Source organism: Ascaphus truei, chromosome 1 (genome assembly GCF_040206685.1).
Source record: "Ascaphus truei isolate aAscTru1 chromosome 1, aAscTru1.hap1, whole genome shotgun sequence".
NCBI lineage: Eukaryota > Metazoa > Chordata > Amphibia > Anura > Ascaphidae > Ascaphus > Ascaphus truei.
In genome coordinates this window covers 388692356-388708287 of record NC_134483.1, presented here as the reverse complement: position 1 = coordinate 388708287, position 15932 = coordinate 388692356, and the positions used below count along the sequence as shown (strand labels likewise).

General features: G+C 44.7%; 1 protein-coding gene across 4 annotated transcripts in view; it reads right to left on the bottom strand.

The window, feature by feature from the left end:
* NEK1 (NIMA related kinase 1) overlaps nt 1-15932 on the bottom strand; it is an 88073-nt gene that overhangs the window by 51425 nt on the left and 20716 nt on the right. For 2 of the 4 annotated variants that reach the window (XM_075611621.1, XM_075611648.1), the window contains exons 11-20: nt 15570-15623; nt 15217-15282; nt 15005-15052; nt 9479-9553; nt 8293-8474; nt 8084-8206; nt 6750-6852; nt 3715-3798; nt 2969-3052; nt 1508-1585 (exon numbers count right to left, since the gene is read on the bottom strand). In XM_075611621.1, the coding sequence (XP_075467736.1) occupies nt 1508-1585; nt 2969-3052; nt 3715-3798; nt 6750-6852; nt 8084-8206; nt 8293-8474; nt 9479-9553; nt 15005-15052; nt 15217-15282; nt 15570-15623 (897 nt within the window). The remainder of the gene's footprint in view (nt 1-1507; nt 1586-2968; nt 3053-3714; nt 3799-6749; nt 6853-8083; nt 8207-8292; nt 8475-9478; nt 9554-15004; nt 15053-15216; nt 15283-15569; nt 15624-15932) is intronic. The other 2 variants (XM_075611628.1, XM_075611639.1) reach the window with 2 other exon arrangements.

Sequence of the window (15932 nt, the reverse complement as noted above, 5' to 3'; positions counted from 1 at the left end):
TTACTCTCTTTTACATCTTCTGTCGCATTATGCAGATGGGTAATTTGTATGTGGGGTAGTGAAGGCGCTTGTCGAGGACACGCGGGATAGCTGGAGACGTTGCTTGACAAGGCATTATGGGAAAGGCAGCTAACTGGTTTGCACTAAACACCGTAGTCACACAACTTCTGGACTGGTCTTCTTCGGGGAGATTCAAGTCCTATGATAGGAACTTGCTTTGTACTAGACCAGGAGTGGGCAACTCCGGTCCTCAAGGGCCATCAACAGGCCAGGACTCCGGTCCTCAAGGGCCATCAACAGGCCAGGTATTCCAAATATTCCTGCTTCTGCACTGGTGGCTCAGTCCCTGTGCTGAAGCAGAGATATCCTTAAAACCTGACCTGTTGGTGCCCCTTGAGGACTGGAGTCGCCCACCCCTGAACTAGACCAGGTTTCTTGTATAGTACATACAGCTTTCCTGAAAGTCAAATAGATAGAAATCATATAAGCCAGGGGTGCTAAACTCCAGCCCTCAACAGGTTAGGTTTTCGGGATATCCCTGCTTCAGCACAGGTGGCTCAGCCAGAGGCTCAGACCTGTGCTGAAACTGGGATATCCTGAAAACCTGAGCACTGGAGTTGAGCCCCCTTAACATAAGCCTTGCTGGGGCGCGAGATCTGTGAGGTTTTACTGCCGCTCCGTTTCACTTTCTCAGCGCTGCAGCCCAGTGTCCTCCTCCCTGCACAGATCACACAAACAAGGACACTTCCTGCTCTTCCATTTTGTTTTGCAATGGCTCTGTTACATCCAATCTCACCCCCGTTTACCACCACCTGTGACATGCGTGACGTTTGCATGAACACGTGTCGGGTCTCTCGTGGCAGGGTATCTCAGAGGAAATCGGAAATGGCCTGTTTTATAAGCTCATTGACTTCATGGGGCCCCTGTGTCAGAGCGCACGGATTGGAGGAGATCTCTGAGCTTACAGAATCTCGCCGTCGGACTGTTCAGACAGCGCAAGAAGAACAGGAATATTTTATTACAAGAGATATACTTTGTACAGTATATAGACACAAAGGGCTCTTACAGAGCGGGTCGTGCGGTAAAACAAGTAAGGCCAATTTCCCCTCTGTTGTAATATTATTATAAGATGATATATGTGGGCAATAATATGTACACATATTAATGCGGCTTCTTTCTATGCTAATCAAGTCTGAAGGAAAAGATCTGCAAGGCAAAATGCCGTATCTATCCACTAAACCCAGCAAGTGACAAGACGTGTATCGTATATTTACAACGCTTCAATAGATTCATCGTTTCAGATCCATTGCCAAAAATAATTAAAGAGGCAAACACATCATTTTAAATACATTTCTGTGTTTTCTAAAGAAAGAACTACAATCTAAGGTCAAACTGCTCTCGGCTGCAAAAATGTCTAAATCTCCCTTTCACACCGCAGCATGGAAAAGCCAAGTATGTGTTTGGGAGTTGAGGTTGGATGTCGCCTCCAAACCGGAGTTTCTATTACCTTTAAAGCTTCGATTTTCTTCCTTCTGAGCTCAGCTTCTTCGCCGATATCCCTGCTGCTCGGATCTCCGTGATCCCCCTATCAAGAAGTCGGACATTAGCAAAATTCTACACCAGACAGGAGCATCAGAGACGCAGTTGGCAGTATATCAAAAAGGTCAAATACATGTTGGTTAGATTTCTTAGGCTGCGTCCGTAGCCCACGTGCCGTAAAACAAAAGGCCGTACCTCAACGAGGACGGCCATGGAGGGCGCGACCGAATTGTTTGATTTTGTCGCGCGACGGCCAGGGTCGCGTGCGCAGTTCAGCCAATGAGGGCGAACCTCTAACGTGGAAGTCACGGGCACAACACGCCTCCCCGTCGCGTTTCCTCCTCCAGATCCCCAGGCCACAGATCGCCTCTGCAGCAGGCGTGCGTGACACCATGCGCTCCTACTATATCCGAGGCCGCGCTTATAGTGCTGGCAACGGCGACCGATGACGTCACCACCAGCGAAAGTAATAATTTGATGCAACGTCGCTGGCGACAAGGCCAGTGACGTCACGAAAGGGGGCGGCCGCGGTCTCTGATTTTTTTAGAGACAGTCATATGTGGCGACTGTATCTAAAAAAAATCCAATAGACCCGGCTTCCAAATTTTGGTCGCTCCGTCGCCCTTACTATAAGCACATGCGACGGAGTCAATGTATTTGTTTCGGAGCTACGTCGTGTCGCCGGCACTATAAGCGCAGCCTAAGAAGCCTTTCACTACTCAGAAGTGTATAAAGCAAGTGTCAATTTCTTTGGAAGCAATTGTTTTGCCATTTCATTATTATTTGTACATTATAGAATTTCTAGGGCTTCACAATTACAGGAGAGTCTCGGTTATCCAACCTAAAACGGGACCGAGACCGTGTTGGATAATCAGAAAACATGAGGGGGGGGGGGGGGGGGGAGGGAGTGAAACAAATCAAATATCAATGCAGTGCAAGTATGCCATATATGTAATATATTTAATGACGTTTGTATAATACATACACATGTATTAGGTTTATTAATGCAGTGCATAATTATTCAACAGTTATTGCTTAAAGAAAGGCGTTACGCAGTGAGCGGTGGGAGCGGTGCATGCGCAGATGTTGGATAAAACAGAAGGTTGGATAACCAGGGTTCTGCTGTACATTAAAAACTAGTGTTGTATATTTAAGTACGTTTCCCTGCATCTATCCCACAAAGCGTTAAGAGGGATTGCACTTTAAAAGGACATACAAAAATCGTACATGTCGTCAAAGAGGCTCGGAACAAATGAATTGCAGGTCCTATGACTGGGTATTGGGGGCTATAGCAAGCACTTTGGGGGCAGATATGTTCTCTATCTTATTTCTAGATCTAGAGATGTAATATTTATGTGCCCACCCTTAAATGACAAAGCCAACAGTCTTATTAAATACTGTATAGATTTGTAATAATCAACAAACATGCCTTTTCCCCACGAAGCTTGGCTTTCATTTGCTGTCGCTCATTAAAGTTTTGAAGCCTGATTTGACGGAGTCTGGCTAAATATTCCTAAAAAAAAAAAGACGGAAAAAAAAGACAGGGCGGTCATTATGATTTCTTTTCATTATATATATGCACAATGTTTCAACCCTTCCAATCAGAACAAACCCCACCCCCCCAAAAAAAATACAGGCATCGGGGACACATATTATAAGGTTTTGCAACGTTGCAACAGGATTTTGGCGCTTGCCTCAAAGCCAGGATTTAAAGTCATTCAACAGGAAAGCAAATTTATCGCATTTATAAAAAATTAACAAAAAAAAACATAGTAGCATGAAAGCAAGGAGTTAGTGCTGAACAAGACATTGCCTTCTATATAGAGGAAGCACTGCAATGCATTGTTCTGAGCACAGATCCACTGCAGGTGTAGAGAAAAGAATATACATAAGGAGGGTAGACAACATGGAACAAGAGGAGTAGATATGCAGGAGACTATTACAGAGCACCCTTGAACTGCTTATAGTGGTGTTGGCATATTGATGACTAGAGGGGCCTGCCCCATAATGCACTGCAAAGCCTCTAGCAGCAACGGGCTTAAGCTGTCTTGGAACCCTCAAAAGCTTCCCTAGATCCGTTATGCAAAACACATAAGAAACATGCATGAGCAGGATATGATAATGTCAGGTTATGCCGATGGGTGGTGATGGGGCTCAGGCATGCTGGAAGCCTACCTGTTCTTCTTTGTTTCGGGACTTGCCTCCTCCTGCAGTATTTGGCCTGCCTCCATAGATAGCTGCCAGGTTTTGCAGTGCATCCTGTTCACCATTTAATGTATTAAGTGTAAGAATGGCTGGGGCTACAACAGAGGACCTATGCCAGTGGCATTCAACCAATGTCCCTTTCCTCCGACTACGCGAAACCCCAATTCTGTTTACTCAAGCTACCTAAATACTATAGCTGTAGTACTGCATGGAATGACAAAGGTTTCATAAAACCTTCCATCCATGTCAATTTTATTTAATATTCCATGATTTATAGCTGTGCGATAATTTTATTCAAAAAAATAAATACAAATAAAATGTATTTGGTGGCTCAAACGTATCAGGCTATTTTTGGGGGGAGGGGGAAATCCTAAGAAATGGGACCCATATCCCATACTCATTCATTGACCCACGTGTTTTAAAAATGGTGGCACTCTAAATTAGGAACCGTAATTTGAGGAGGATCATTTTTAAGATGGTACACATGGCCTGGGGCACTCGTTTTATCTCACATTGTATAGAGTTCTATTAGCATCCCTAATCCTGGAAAATGCCGGCCTGTTTCTCATTATGATAACATGGACCTTTCTTCATAGCTGTAATTGTACGTCAACTTTTTGGACGTCTTGAGATCTCATGTATTACTTCAACTATGTCAAAAACTGTGACGGGCCTACATTTATTTACATTTTAAATGCTTGGAAATGTTTACTTTGCACAAGAATGAAAATTCAGTTGTACAGAGGTGAAAAACACTCATCTGTTTCACACGTTCACCGTCAGATTTAACAAATCGTCGTTGTATGGGGTAAAACTCATTAAGAGCGCGTTTGGCAAAAACGCACTTCCTGACTCGGAATTTCTTGATACTCCTATTGAAAAACTCATTAGAGACATCTAATCGTCCGAACTTCTCGTATCAAAATACTTTGCTTTTCAAATACATACTTTTTCCTGTAAAAAAAAAAACCCCATTTAGACTTAAATGATAAAAATCGCCCCATTTGATAAAAGGTATGGTTCTGACAATCGGTGAAGAACAAGGACTCACGCGGAGGATGAAGACAAGTCACAGCACACCAAATCCCTTACAGGATTGAAAAAGAAACACTAATGACAGATACATCAACAGAAAGCATGTTGTGTAGGGCAACATTTTAATTAAAATGGAAAACACAGCCCCGCGGCGTCACAATTTGGCATCAAAATAACAAAAAATTGCCAAGATATGAGTCCACAGAGCTGAACGGAAACAGTGGTCACAGCAAAGCCAGCACAGAGAAGGGTTAATGGCGATGACTTGTTAGCAGCATTGTCTCAATGCATATAGCAGTAGGAATTCATCCCACCAGGGGATCAGGAAACTCCAATACACCGGAGAGTAAAGGCCCTTACTCGTGGCACAATTTCCAACCATGATAGAGATCGTCTGGCAAAGGAGACCGAACTGCAGAAATCCTGTAGGATTAGGATTTTAGCCTCTCAGGCCAAAACAACACAGAAAAGAAGCGCAAGCTATTGGCTAGGAGTGAAACCAATTAAATACCCCTGTCTAAAAATATACGTTACCTACTGTAGCGCATGTTTTAGTCAATAACTGGGCAGCCCTGCTTGTACTGTACATGTCCAAAGAGCAAGTCACTCACGTCAGCTCTTTTCTTTCGTCTGTTTGGAAACGGGAAGCCCTGCCTTACAACATGGATCTTAAGGGATAGAGGGGAATGACAGGGGCGTGTGAAATGTGCAAGGGAGACAAAGGGCAAAATGGTGCCCGCAACATGAACACTGGGAGAAGTGGCCACCATTAGTGAGGGGCTGCACGGTCTTATTTCTGTCCTGAAAACCGCACCCTTTCTCTCGCTCAACATACCAATTGGTTTCCAAACATTTTTCGTTCTTTGCCCCCCCCCCCCTGCCATGGCTGTCCTCGAGAGTGGCCAACTCCAGTCCTCAAGGACCAACAGGTCAGGTTTTAAGGATATCACCGCTTCAGCACAGGTGGCTCAATCAGTGGCTCAGTCAACGACTTCACCACGTGTGCGGAAGCAGAGATTTCCTTAAAACCTGACCTGTTAGCGGCCCTTGAGGACTGGCGTTGGCCACTCCTGAACTACGTGCCAGCCTGGTCTCAGAGAGCAAGGAACAGGAAGGCCTAAAAAGAACAAACAGGTCCTCCTTTATACAAATGGCAGCGCTGGCAGGAGGGAGAGGTGACATTTCTCCAACATGTTCCCTGTCTGTATCCTCTGAGAAATAGAACAATTACACCTCGTGGGACATTCCAGTGAGGAGAAGTGGGGACAGAAGTAAGTATCAGACTGCGCTGATGTGGATACGGTTAATGTGTCTTTAGTTCTTATGCAGAACCAATCATAAATGCAGCGCTTTAGTGTAAAATGGCATGCAAATAAACAGAGGAAAGGGAATATACTGCTATATACACCACGAGCGGCTACAAGGGAGTTAACTCTTTCACTGCCCAATCGGCAGAAACCAAAGGCTTATGTTTCAAAGGACAGATCAAAATCAGCTTGCTAAAGCCTCTGTGGTCTACTACACAGTTATAAACACAGGAGGATAACAGGCAGGCTCGTGTTCAACAATGACACAAACAGCTGTAATCTCAGCTCTAACCAGACATAACGAGGGCAGCTATTTAATGCACAGGGAATAGGCACACCCGACTTGTTTTAAGATCCGTCAGGTGCATGCTTGAGCCAAAGCGTTCACAAAGATTTCAGTGTAAGGATAAAATCAGTTGCCCCCATTGAAAGGGCTTGAGAGGGATGTCAGAAACCAAACTGGTCAACTTCCGGGGACTGAAATCTGTAAGATTTGGGGTGTTCTGGCCCCAAAAACACCCGTTTAATGGAAAAGTGCTGATCAGCGAGACCCTGTTGAAGTCTTTGCTGATGCTAGAAATCAGTGCGAGCCGACAGCTCTGCTTATGGTTACACTCACGTTAAAAATCGCACAGTGCACATTGCGCAGACTGAAATCCATACCATGTGTCCCTGAGCACGAGCTTTGTTCTGCATGGCTTCCTGCTTCCTCTGCCAGAACTCTGCCACCTGCCTCCCTCTCTCTGCGGCAGCATGTCCTCGATGCCTACATAGAGGAAAGAAAATTATACAGGACCCTATCTGCCTTATGGGCGCAGTCCGTCCTTACAGTCAGGAACTCATTTGCTATGGGAAAGGACATAACTGTGTCTGTACAAATTCCCATGTGCTGCGCACCGCGCGCTATACTGTCATTGTGAAGCGCGGAGTCCCATCGGGAGAAAAGCGCTGTACGAAATAAAAGATATTATTTATTATTAGATCCGTTGATCTGCAAATCCTAGCACGGGCCTTTGGAATAGGCCGCAAAGATCGTTCCACCAGGAAACAGCACAAGTTCTGTGACATTTGCACATTGGCCTTTGTACACACAAGATTCCCAGAGGTATCCCACTCTTGGGTACTGAATGCCCCCTTGTGGCCTTCGGGATGAGAATGAACTAAGGGCCTTGCGATTGGGCGGGTTCTGCTATGCCTCGAGGTCACGCTTTGGAGAGGCCCAACTAGAAACAGAGATAGATAGGATATAACAGGAGAGTAGGGAGTAGCCATATCTGGGAAGGACACTCTCCCCAACTCTAAAGCAAGAAAGGGGGATTCCTTAAAATCAATTAAATGAGGATTGTACAAACGCTCTGAAGTCTCTTTTGGCGCAGAAAAGTTTGAAGTTCTCAAATACTGTATACCACTTTGGTAGCAGGATGGATAAGAGTGAATGAATTGCCAACTACACAGTACCTTATATGGAGGCAGATAATCAGTACAGGTCTGCTGGTTCTGTACTTATGTAATAATAATTGTACAAGTTGTAAAAGCGCCAGGCTGAAGCTACAAGGTCATTCTTGTCTAAAGCCAATTGTAAGTCCAGGGCCTGAATCTAAACGTATACCGTTTAAAACACGTATGCTGTGTAAGATGCTGCACACGTATGTGGAAACCTGTGATTGCCAACAGTACACATTTGTTTTAATTGTACCCTGAAAATACTTAAACCCACATGAAGATAGAGAAAGTGGGATCCTATTGACGGAGTCACTGGATATTGTTTTATGAACCCCAAATGGTTTTGTCACTGGAGTCGCGAGAGGCGATAACCTTCTTTCTCCTACCACGGCAGCCTCACAAACAGGAATGAGTTACTATGCCGGAGGTTTTGTGAGGACAGTTAATCCACAGCAGAGATTAAAGGCGTTAACCGAGCACATGAGATGCTCCATTGCACTCAGTTTGCACCACCTTTAAAAATAAATAAAACAGTGCGACATGCGAGAACCAACCTGTTCCCAATGGCTTGTTTGGACACCGCCTCCAGCCTCTTCAATTCCCTCTTCACTGCATCACCGTCTGGTAAGTGAGGATGAGCTGATGGGACGCTGGGAGCTTCCGACTGCACAGCCGCTCTGTAGATAAAGATGATCAGTGACATTCCTGGTGGATCCCCAGACTGTACCTTGTGCGCACAGCTCAGGAGTAAGCCGGACAATACCTGTGCGCAGGGCTGCGGTTTTGGATCTCTGCTCTCAGCTTGGATTCTCGGTCCTCTGCTGCTCTGATGTTCTCTTTCTGCTGCTGCATCTGCTCAAATATGGAATAGTAATGTTCATAGACTCCCCCCCGGCCTGCCGCCTGTGCCGGGGCCACCCCTCCGCCTCCTCCAAAATAAGGCGCCTGAAAGCACAAATATTACAACATAGACGCACGCGACTTCCATGAAGACTAGAAGTCTGTATAATATGAGCATGGTCCTTCATTCAGAACAAGTTACACCATTAAATGTACAGAATCTCAGCCATGTTATGGGATTAAAGTATATTTGTATGGGAATGAAGTATATTTGTATGTTATTGTGCCTTATCCCTGCTTTAATACAGAAGCCAATCTCATGGGTCCATAAAAACACAAACCTGCTGTTTTTGAGTGGGATGTACCACATTTATTACATGTCAATCGTCCTTTCACCATTGAAATGGAGTTAAAACACCGCGGGACTTGATGAAAGGACAATGTTGGAGCTCAAAATGTTGCCTTTTTGTCGACTTGGGATTTCAGGATCAAAACGGCAAATGCATCATTTGAGGTCACCCTTAGCTGACTAATCTGTGCTGCCTGCTTTAGCATAAATTTTATAACTCTGTGCCCAGGACATACTTGAAAACGAGAGGTATCTCTCAATGTACAATGTATTACTTCCGGGTAAAACATTTTTATAAATAAATAAATAGTGAGGATTCATACTAAAAACAGTAGATAGATGTAGTTATTTATTTTAAATCAATGGCCTTGTGATACATTGGTATTGAGACGTTTGTGCAGCTCTCTACATCGGCTTTGATTGGCTTGGCCAGTGGTTATGGCTTCTTAACCCGTCATTGATTGAGGCACGGCCTGTGCACAACAATACAAAAGCAAACCCACATACGGCCTCACTTTGTACAGCTCTGTAAATGTCCCATTTATTAACAGTTTCAGCTGAAAATGTCCAACCCAAACACTGCTACTAACCCAGGGACTTCAGTATGTTCTTAATGGGATTGCAACGCATTGCAAGGAAATGTGCTGCGGCTCTCGAAGTGTTAACCAGACACACAGGAAATAAATACAGACCTCTTCAGATTGGTATTTCAACTGTTGGCCCCAAAAGGGAGGCAAGACATACATAATTCATCAGATACCTTCACTTCTCCGCTTCCTCCTGCGCCAATCACATTTCTCCAGCCTTGCTCTCTTGCCCGGTTTATTCGCTCCAACTACGAAAACAACACCCGGTCAACGTTAAAACCTGCCGAGTTCTAGGCTCATTCATACACTTCCTGCACCGTCACGTGCAAAACAAGGCGGCGGCCATGAAGTCTGGGAGAAAGCCTGCGCAGCAACATGTCCGTTTTAACAGGCTAGTTACGCGGCTCCTTTTAGAAACAAAATTAAAATGTGGAGTTCCTCATCGACTATATTTGAGAAGTGGGCCGCCACCATTTCTAGGCTGCCCACCTCCCTTCCTGCATCTCCACCACTAATAGCCCAAGAGATGTCCACCGGGACGTTGTGGCTTTACCACATCCCGTCACAGGAATGCCCAGCCGGCCACGCGGTAATATCCCCGATTACTTCCCCACCACTGCTCTCTGGTCAGAGGAATTGGAAATCAGGGAGATGCATTCTTCCCAATATTAGTGGGGTGTTAAGAGTTAATGTACCGTCAATGATCTGCCTTCTATCTGCACGAAGGCAAAGTATTGTATTACGTGTTGGCAGAACATAATGTGGAGTACGCACAGTACGACACCCCCCCATCACAGGATCCTTCGGTGGTTAAACGTGTAGCGGTACACAAGGATGGCCTTGTCACTGCTTTAGTGCACTTACACACCAACACCTGATGAAGGACCCCGAGAGGTTCGACACCTTGCAACATCACTACAACAAAAGGCATCATACCACCTACTCCCTCTCCCTTCTTTGTTACGAAATGGAAGAAAGGACCATCACAGCTACCCCCCCCCCCATCAATACCTACACTAAAAGTCTCAAATAAAATAAAAACGGGAAAAAAAAAATGTATAATCTTATGTCACATTTTTAAAAACAGCCATTTTATTTAGCAATTTTTTTTTTTACTTGCTTAAAGCGATTTCTTCTTGCCCTTTCCAACGTTTTTAAAATGAGATGCTCCGTTCCAGAGACAAAAGTGGATTAGTGTCCGAGAGGTTAAAATGTTACTGTGGTAACCTCAGGAGCTAGAGATTAAAAAGACGTGTGTGTGTGTGTGTGTGCGTGCGAGAAAGATCCCATTGCGTGGATGGAAACGTTGGATGTGTGACTTTTTGCCGAGTACAGTTTCTTTTGGACCCCATTGCGGAGTGATGTCTTTATTTTCATCATCATCACTGGTGGTAAAGTATCCACTATTCATCCTTATGGACATAGCACCTGAAGCTGAGGCCCAGCTTACTTCCTGCGAGCTGACGTCAGAGAGGGCTGTCGCGTGCCTGCAGGCAGCTCAGGGAGAGACAGGGCCCGGCAACAACCGGCAGCCGGGCCAGAGGTCGGGCACAACTTGCAGCGCCGGCTGGGCCCCCCGCAGCCTCTGGGCCCGGACACCTGTCCCGGCTGTCCCCCCCTGTCGGCAACCCTGCCTGCTAGTAACCCTTTAGGAGGGGGGGGGGGGGGGGTTACACATATAAGTTTGCTTAATTAAATAGTCTGCTCAAAAGCTTCTGTTATTAGACGCCAATATGGACCCAACAACCAAACCTCCTTTAGAAATGTACAATAATAATAATAATAATAATAGTGCTCTGTGGTTAAGTTCGCATCGCCCGATACTCAGGCCCAGGAAATAAAACAGCGCATTTTCCCCCTAGTTATCATCGCAAGGAAAAAAAACACAGACAGGCAACAGCGTGGTCTTGCAAGGGTTACCCCGACGCGTCTCATCACAGTACGTTTCTCAGGGGGAATCCCATAGAAAGGGACTATATTCTAGCCAGTGTTTGTCCCGGCCCTTTCTCCCGCCCTCTGTAACATTCTGCAGACAATATGCTTAGTTTCACGGAGCAGTCTTTTCTGGGACCAAAGGGAGCTAATGTTTTTAAGTAAATAAGATGATTTATTTAACTAGACCAGCAAAAGTAAGTAGGCGATAAGCAAGAATTCAGTAGACCTAAAAGAAAAAACGGATCTATTTGCCACAGCATACAAATAAGTACAATTATTAATGTAATATCGACTACATCTTTTTAACCTTCGTAAGGCAGCCAATTAGATGTATTATTATTATTATTATTGTGCCACTGCAACTTCAAGTTTATTATATTCAATAGGTGCTACAAAGTACTGTAAATAGAAACATAAAAAAATACTATTCTAAAATATGTAGTACCGTAAAAACTTAAAGAATAGTATATCATCTTAAGAGAAATACAAATAAAATAAAAAAAAGGATAGAGAACAGTAAAATAACAAAACAAAAGCAGTACTGCAACAAAAACGAAATAATCACGTGTAAAAATAGGGTTTCAAATTAAATGTGCTAAATAATGATAGAATCTGGTAATGAAAATGTAGGGGTGTACCGTCCTCATTCTCTGGCGGTGTTCTGCACATGCAGACAGTGGGAAGAGCACCATGCTAAATTACTCTACTGCCCTCTGGTGGCTGCAAAATGCAAGGTCAGCTAGAGTGAAATGCACAGAAGTTTCCCCGTCACCAAGTCACAGAAGTGCAGACTGAAAGCAAAAACTCCCACCCCTGGGAACGTATCAGCGCTGCTTGTATCCCTCTGTAATGTGGATGCACCATGAACCCAGCACTTAACAGGGTTCTGAGATCAAGCGTGGGTCTCATTTTTGGCTGCTTGGAGGGAGGTACTAAGTATTTGTAGGGTACACTCAGGATATTTGTTTTGGTAGCCGAGCCTAGTCTTATACACCCCAAACATTGCAGGTCCGCCACGGACCCCTGTAATGTATCACTGGTGCCCTGCCTCTGTGACAGCACAATCAGCCACATAAGGGAAAGTCAGTGAGGAACTGGCACTAGCGATTTCATGTCCAACTATACAGGTTTACTGAGCTCCATACTGAAAGGCCGATGTGTGAAGAGCCATGCAGAGGGCATGGGAAAGGCGAGGGGCTGAGAAGGGGGACAAAGACAACAGAGAAAGTTGTGGCGAGCAAGAGGATGTACAATGAGGTAGTACGTGCAGCAAGAGACGCAGGTGCAAACATATGGGATCTACAGCGCACTAAGTGACAATGCTAGTGACAATAAACTGTGCAAATAAAAGTGGTATAACCAAACATATCACTGGTCTCCTGCAGCAGTTATCTCCGTGTCTTCACAGCGTGGAATCACTTGTTCTTGTATGAACAGCTCAACCCCCTTATAACGCTGTGCTTGGGGTCCAAAGAATCACATCGCGGATCGCGTTAGAAATAATGTACAATTGTATGCATTGTACAATAAAGCATTAAAGTAAAAAATAAACACAGAAGCGCACCAAGGGTCAAGAATTGTATAATAACAAATAAACAACATGTAAAAACTTACATATAAGGATATACAAGTCCAGTAGCGGTCAGTGCACATGTAGTTGGTTCAAGTGTGCTCGTGGGCGCAGGGGGTAAGTGCTGAGGCTCACAGATCAGTCCCGCGCACTGGGGCTGGCTTGCTCAGCAAAACTCTGCTGTTACTTCCGGGTTGCGGCTTCTCGCAGGACCCGTGTATAGTAGTCCACCGCAATCTTCCTGCTCGCTCGAGTGGGATGTGTGTTGGAATACCGGCGATTGCGGTGGACTACTACACACGGGTCCTGCGAGAAGCCGCAACCCGGAAGTAACAGCAGAGTTTTGCTGAGCAAGCCAGCCCCAGCGCGCGGGACTGATCTGTGAGCCTCCGCACTTACCCCCTGCGCCCACGAGCACACTTGAACCAACTACATGTGCACTGACCGCTACTGGACTTATATATCCTTATATGTAAGTTTTTACATGTTATTTATTTGTTATTATACAATTCTTGACCCTTGGTGCGCTTCTGTGTTTATTTTTCATTAACCCCTGCCGCTTGGAGCCTTCCTACGACGGGTATTGGTGGAGGAGCGGTGCCTTCACATCACAGCAGCAGCAAGAGGGGAGAGCTGATCTACTTCAAGATCCTTTTAGGAAGCAAGAGCGCGGTTTGATTTTTTTCATCCAAAGCATTAAAGTAATCAAGTATTTGAGACACCAATAATCGTGTTGTAAAGTATTCAGAAATACGAAAATTGGGAGCCCCGCTTACAAGCGGATTCGCGTTGTAACGGGGTTGCGCTGTATTATATGACCTCATGCATAAAGAAACACATGTGGAAAAAGCATATAGTATATGAACTTTTTACGGTCGGTCACACACAGCATACAGCTTTATTTGCACAGTTTATTGTCACCAACAGGTATCTGGCGGCACCTGGTGTACTCACCATAATTCACTGTATTTGAAGTTGTGAATTAGTAGCATCTTCAATTCTATTCACCTATCACTAGCACTTCCATGGCACTTTGGGTTATGGGTTTGCGCTTTATTTATTTCTATTTCAGCATGAGACGCAGGCCAGAAAATGGGTGAGGAGCGAGTGGCCAACTCCTGTCCTCCAGGGCCACCTACAGGTCAGGTTTTAAGGATATCCCTGCTTCAGCACGGGTGGCTCAATCAGTGACTCAGTAGCAAACAGTTAATATAATAAATTAACTATAGTAACATGAGCATCACAAATCTGCTCCTATAAGTCATTCTATAGGCATGTACTATAGGTAGTCAAGTGGCAGTCAAGGACTGAGCCACCTGTGCTGAAGCAGGGATATCCTTAAAATCTGAGCTGTTGGTGGCTCTTTGAGGACTGGAGTTAGCCACTCCTGCACTACAGCAATGATATGAAATACAGCTCTTTCATTGCGGTAGTTAAGGTGGTTTATAATGCAGGCCTTATGCTATTGCCTGTCATATGTTACACACACACACGCACACCCACACGCGCTCTAAGAACAGACTGAGGAGATAGAACCTCAAAATTAAATCTGTTCTCCAGTGATTCATAAAGGTAAATAAACAAATACAAACCCAGAAACAGAACGTCAAAAGGCACTGAGCTCAATACATGAATATACAAAAAGTGCATAAGTGTATTCAAACAGGTGTAGTGTAAAGTGCAGAAAAGGTAGGTGCAAAAAAAAAAAAATAATAAAAAAAGGGGGGAGCATCGAACTGGCCAGTCTACGGGTAAAAATCCTAAAACAGTTACGCCTTCGGTATAGCACCCAATAACCCATTCTTTTTTTTAAAGCTCATTTTCACAACTGTAGTGCAACCAACATTAATGTCATGCACAACGAGGAGACACCGGCAGGAATGCATCTTCCACCTGATCTGTAACTCGCATGCCTTCTGCATGTAGTTTCTACAAATACTAATAGTGGGCCTTGGCCACTGCAATTTTACCATCGGTTAACAGAAATTACATTCAATACACGTACACATCTTCAACAACCCCAGCAAGCGGTCATGCCGTGACGTGGCTGCCGGCGTATAACGCTTTGGCCAAAGGGTTTAACTGAATGACCCTTACTCATGAGAACACCAAACATTGACGCATGTAACGGTGTATTCTTTCACATTGGATGTAGCATTGGGTATCTTTGACTTTGATTACACACACATCTTACCCTCTCTTTCTCCAATCGTCTCATCTGTTCAGCCCTCAGAAAATTTATCTGGAATGGGGCAAAGAAATATTAGTAACTTTTTCAAATATTTTTAAAGGGAAGTTAAAAATAAATAAATAAAAAATACTAAAGAGGTTTTGCAACAAGCTGCTTGTTACAGCAAATGCTTATAGAAACCACAGGAAAACCTGCATGTTTAAACAAAAAGGTACCTGCTCCCTCTGCCTTTTTTCCTTCTCAAGCTGTCTTAGGTCCAATCTTTTCTTCTTAGGCCCGTCCTGCAATAGATGCAAATCCTATTAATACCCACGAGCCCCGTTGGTCCTTCTTCCTACTAGAGGAGGTTAGTGCGGTGACGTCAAGGCAAGCGAGGGAAACGAGGTTAGCGGGAATAAGAGGGGAGAACCGAGGAGGAAAGGTTTGAAGGTCTCGGTTTGGTTAGTTTGTTAAACCCTTCAGCGCCGGAAGAGCCAGCAGCAAAATCCCCATCCTGGGCATTGCTGGTCTCTTCCGCACCGTAGAGGGTGCTAAGGCTTTCAAGTAAGCAGGAGGGGCGACTTTATACCTCAAACATTTTCCTCCTTTCTTCTCCGGGATTCACTTTCTTCATTGGAGGGGCCTGGACAAAAAGTGAAACTACGAATTAGATGAGGCAGTTTCAGCCTCCCTAGAAGGACGTGGTGTGGGGGAAATGGTCCACGTGTCACAACCTGCGTAAGAAGCATCAGCTTCAATTAATAATCGGCGGCACCAAGGACCCACCAAAACAGCCTACACAATTATACATAGCCAAGTGCGCACAGAGCCGCCAGCAGCTCTCGCTTTAGAAAAGAAGTATCCCGGTAGACACAGACGTGACTAAAACATAAAGAGGTCCTAATGAAACCAGAAATCCTTTTCGTTTATACCTCGAGGGGGAAAAGAAAAA